At 32.3% G+C, this 5,262-nt stretch overlaps 1 protein-coding gene across 1 annotated transcript; it reads left to right on the forward strand.

Annotated features, from left to right (window-relative positions):
* Positions 1-445: 445 nt before the first annotated feature.
* On the forward strand, positions 446-4,932 carry LOC139525933 (uncharacterized). The gene is made up of 2 exons (XM_071321135.1): positions 446-784; positions 2,038-4,932. Exons 1-2 carry the CDS (start codon positions 499-501, stop codon positions 4,053-4,055), a joined length of 2,304 nt encoding a protein of 767 aa, XP_071177236.1. The 5' UTR covers positions 446-498; the 3' UTR covers positions 4,056-4,932.
* Positions 4,933-5,262: the final 330 nt, after the last annotated feature.

The raw sequence follows: 5,262 nt of genomic DNA on the forward strand, positions 1-5,262 counted from the left end.
ATTCAACAAATCTAAGCGATAGTTTTGTAGCAGGCAATCTTTACACATCACATTAGTTATATAATAAATTTAAACAAAAAAAAGTACCTTCAATGATTAACTTTATAAATATTCTTGTATAAAATAAGACACATGCATACATATTAGAAACAACAAGTAAACCGCTACATCTGACTACTCGATACAATGTGGTCAATTAAAGTCATGGATTTTTACTACAAAAATATATGTTTAAACAACTTTAGAACCAATGTTACATGTTATTAAAATTTAAAAACCAAATTTTACACCCGAAGTGATTAGATTATATATTAACTGCGGATATTCAGTACATTTTGTACATGTATATCATAATTTCGACATTTTTAATAGTTAAGGAAATTTTGAATTTATGTCATACTAAGTGTTATTCAATTATATAACAACATTTGTCTTACAGGCATCATGAACGCAAACTCCACAGACCAAGCAAATTATGAAGATGCAAATTTATTTGGAATGCGAAAAATCACCTACTGGGATATATACGGTGTGAAACGATTTCCATACCGTGGAAGTCGTAAATATACACCATTACTCTACCAATCGTTAGACATGTTAGAAGGAGGGATGATTATCTCAAATGATGTTTTCGGACTTACAATCAGTCAGTTTGAACGAATGTTTAAAGCTTGTTTAGATAGAAGGAAAATACACGAACAATACATCACAAACATTAGATATCCTGATAAATCTTCAAATGAATATATAGAATACTTAGAGAATTGTACAGACTGCAATACAGGTAATTACTTTGTAATGTTAATTTCTAAAACTCTAGGCAATGACAGTCACATACTAGATTTCGATGTCAACAACACGAATTAACGTTCTACAAAGAGAAAAGATACCAAGATATTAATCGTAACCACCAGCTAAAGACAACAGTCAACCCAATTAGAATAAAGGGGAAATGACAAACAGAAAACACGATTATAGAAATGATAAACGACAAACAGAGAACACTATAACATACAGCCATACAGTGAATACCAAGACCAACTAAATAAACGATATGTATACAAAGTAGTTAACAAAACATTACACATGAAAATTTTTGATCGCAGAACAGAAACCCTACCAAAACATCGGTGTAAACTCATTTGCTCTAGAATGTAAAATTTCCTGTTTAATGAAGGCTATCCATGACAAGATACATATGTAATAAGTCACTTACAGTTACTTGGAATCGAAGACCATTTGACTTGATGAATTTAATCTTTAACACAATTATTGTCTGAAAAGTAAAATCGTAATGAGAATCGCTTATCTTAATTTCAAAAGAAACAAGCTAAAGGTTGTCGAACAATAAATGTGAAGGATTATTTTTGGTTAATATCGCAATACTTAATTTTGACTAAAATAATAAATTTCAAAGGGTTTCAAAAAGGTATACGTTGATTCGCAAATACAACATACAATGAAATATAACTCCAGTATATATGTTACAGTGAAATATTTATAAGTTATGATTTATTATAGTGCTTTGATTTATAAATTAAGTGCACTTTAACCGCTTTTCTAAAATAACCCTAATGCAATGCCGATAAACCAAATACCTGAACATATGGATACATTTAAGTCTATGTATGCCTACGACACGAACAACCTTTAACATGTTTAAGTTTTGAACAGCTTATAAATAGTACATTTTCAGAAAAAGTGATCAAAGATACTAAGTAGCAACATTTCGAGTATTTTTTAGGAAGTAATTAAACTACAAAACCTGACGATTAATTCATTTTATGAGTATATTTATGTAACAGTGTTAAGTTAAACGCTAATGGAACCCACCAAACGGAATTGCCAATTGTTTCAATGGTTGTTAAATGTCAGACATGTCTTACAATATAAAACGCTAGACGTCAAGGTTGTCTTCATACCACTTATGTTTGACGCTTTAGTCAGAAATATTTGCTAGGAAAAAATCTCATGGAGATAACAAACGTCATCAATTGGTTTTATGATAGATAAGTATATACATATATTCTGTTATAGATCAACTGCTTTGGCTCGAACATGAAGGGAAGGAGAAATACTTTTACGAATGCCTAGTAAACGAAATTGGTACTGAAATAGATATACGAAAAAGGCAAAGACTTTTTATCATACAGGATATGATCTACAATGAAATTATGCCTCAAAAAAGGCGGATAGCAAGTGGAAGTCTGTCAGAAGGACTTGATTTACCTGGCAGTGATTTCGATATAATGTACGAAATGATTGACATAGATGTAATACATAATGTAAGGAAGATCAAACACCCAATACATCGTACTACATGTGTTATGGAGAACGACATTAATCATCCGGGATTTACAAGACTTCGATTGGTAGCAGAAAAAGATGGGAAATCGTTCTTAACACCGTGTGCCCGTTGTAAAAGCGTAAACGAATCCCTCTTTGTATCATCTAGTGGTAAAGGGTTATATTTATCTGTTAACCGCTTTCTTCGTAAAATTTGGCATTCGTTTTCGTTTACAAAATTTATGCCGCTATTTTTACACGGTCCGTGTTTTTCAGACGATAGACAGAATTACGATTATGCATATTGTCTACGGAGTAAATATCTACCCCGAAACGCAATACCATGGGGAACCCGTCATCGATGTCAATGGCCCCCTAATTCAGTTATTGACAGGATCATAGATAACGGATGTTTGTTAGTACCTATAGGACCTAAGACTACATCAGATAATGACTTATTATGGAGATTGTCTTTCTCTGTGGCAGAGAAAATGCTTGTTCATTCCTTCAATTTCACTCAACTGTTATGTTACGGTCTACTCAAATTAATGTTAAAGCGTATCGTTAGCACACAAGATGAAGTCAAAGATTTATTGTGTTCTTACTTTTTGAAGACGGCTTTATTCTGGGTTTCGGAAGAAGTAGATATTGACACATTTCAAATATCTGAATTATATCAATTTTTTTCTCTCTGTCTTGATAAACTAATATCATGGGTAAACACCTGTACCTGTCCAAACTATTTTATACCTGAGCACAATATGTTCCTAGGGAAGATCAATTGCAGTAACAATAAGATACTGATATGTGTTCTTGAGAGTATTAAGTGTAGAGGGATTGATGGATTTATACAGAATCTATTTCAGTTTGACAATCAAAATCACCGTTTATTAAGTACCCAGTTTGAGTCTTCGTTCATCATGTTAGACATTCTAAGTTATAGGTTTGTTGAAGGGATGCCTCTTCCCGCACACATCGAATTTTATTACAATGGACTTGCAATGACTGAATCTCTAATAAAGTCCGAATCGTCAGAATTTATAATTGGTTTATGTAAATTGTATAACGCTAAAATCAAACAATTGGCAGCACAACTACTACCATCGCCAAACACAATGGTAAAACCGTACAACATACGCAAATGTTATCATCAACATTATCAAGACGGCACCAAAACAGATGCTGTGTCTGGTTGGTTGTTATACGCGTCGTTCTATTATGTTACAGGAAACTTCAATGTAACACTCAACATAACGGATTATGTACTATCAAGATGTTCACCTGATATGGTGTGTATAGGTTACGGACATACCTGTGAATTACATGTGAATTCTTACAGACACAATGTAAGTTCTGAAGTGACATTTATTGACCGAATGAAGATAGCCGTTGTAAACAATGTCATGTACTTGCAACACTCTTCGTTAATACCAGAAGAACTTAAGTTGGAGGTGGAAGACGAATTCACGATAATACCGCCTGTTGTAATGTCGCACTGCCTTAGATTTCTATGCTATCATCATCTTGGTGATATTTATAACAAAGAACACGCTTTACATGATTTAGATTTAACAGTGAGGGAACAGTATTTAATTGAGGATGATCTTTTTTCTTGTTCAATAACAATACTTGGAGTATGCTTTGAGATATCCGGTGCTAAAGATAAAGCCTATCATTGTTATAAGGAAGCACTGCTATGTAATGATATTTTATCTCGTACAGCAGAACAAAGAAAATCGAAATTAGAAGCCAACACACGTGAAACTTGAGGGTATTAATGAAATATTGAACTTTACTTCATGTATATCAGGATTCTGACCTGCGTATTATTTATTATTTATAGTGTTTGCGATTCATTGACATCATGACACCATGGATGTCACATGTCGAGCAAGATCTGCTTACCCTCCCGAACCAACTGAGATCAACCCGGGTGTTTCGTTGGGTTTGTGTTGCTCAGTCTTTAGTTTTATATGTTGTGTATTGTATACTGTTGTTTGTAGGTCGGTCTTTTCCATTCTTCAGCCATTGAGTTGTCAGTTTATTTTCTACTTATGAGTTAATTTCCCTTTGGTATCTTTCGTCTCTCATTTTGAATATGTTATGCTTTATCAGTTGATAAAGACATAGGTTTTCAGTGTTACGAGAAAGCATTTCAATTTGATCAGCGTATATCTCAAACAGCAAAACTAGAGAATTGAACATGTCTTGCCATCTAAGATATACTTGATCATTTCATTCTTGTAGGCAAATAGATATTCATTTATCCCTAGTTTACTCCATCAGTTTTTGTTTCTTACATGAACCGGGATTTATCTTTTTTAATCGACTATTTCAACTCAAACATCAGTTATCTACAATTTCAGTAATGTACGTAGACAGTACAATTTAATTTTGTATAAATCTACTCTTATATATCATCTACAATAGGGTTCGTTGTGTATTGGGTTCGTTAATGCAATTGATTGATCCTTTTCTTTTAAATCGAATTTACTGAGTTCATGTAACATCAAGTAAGATAAGGAACAAACGATTTTTCATTCGTTAAGTTTGCTTAAATCTGTCAGTTAAAATTCATATTTAACATTATTTAACGTTCAATGGTAGACTGTTGTAAAACAACGTTGTTAAACATGTTAAACAAAATGTCTCTAGTTAATATTTTTGTTTATATTTTCAAAACTTTATTACCATTTTGTGAACTTGTGAGAACTGGTATCAGAATATACGAATTCGGAAGCTGTATATTAAACAAAACAAAATAGTTATTTCAGAAAAAGGAAAGGAACTAAAATGATTAATGTATAACCGATGACATTTAATTAGTTCATGATATTTCTTTTTCAATATTACATCAGCCCTTAAATTCAACATCAAATATAAAATGTACAAATCTATTTTCTTTTTTGTCAAAGTCAAGTGATATTGGTGATTTAAGTGAGTCAAAACTTGTCAGTATATCCTTATGATGTCTGC

Source organism: Mytilus edulis, chromosome 6 (assembly GCF_963676685.1).
Source record: "Mytilus edulis chromosome 6, xbMytEdul2.2, whole genome shotgun sequence".
NCBI classification, from domain to species: Eukaryota; Metazoa; Mollusca; class Bivalvia; order Mytilida; family Mytilidae; genus Mytilus; species Mytilus edulis.

Bases quoted from the DNA above. Each gene is read 5' to 3' on its own strand.
- LOC139525933 (XM_071321135.1), top strand. From the start codon at position 499: ATGCGAAAAATCACCTACTGGGATATATACGGTGTGAAACGATTTCCA. The intron at 785-2,037 runs GTAATTACTTTG...ATTCTGTTATAG, and splicing joins TTGTACAGACTGCAATACAG to ATCAACTGCTTTGGCTCGAA.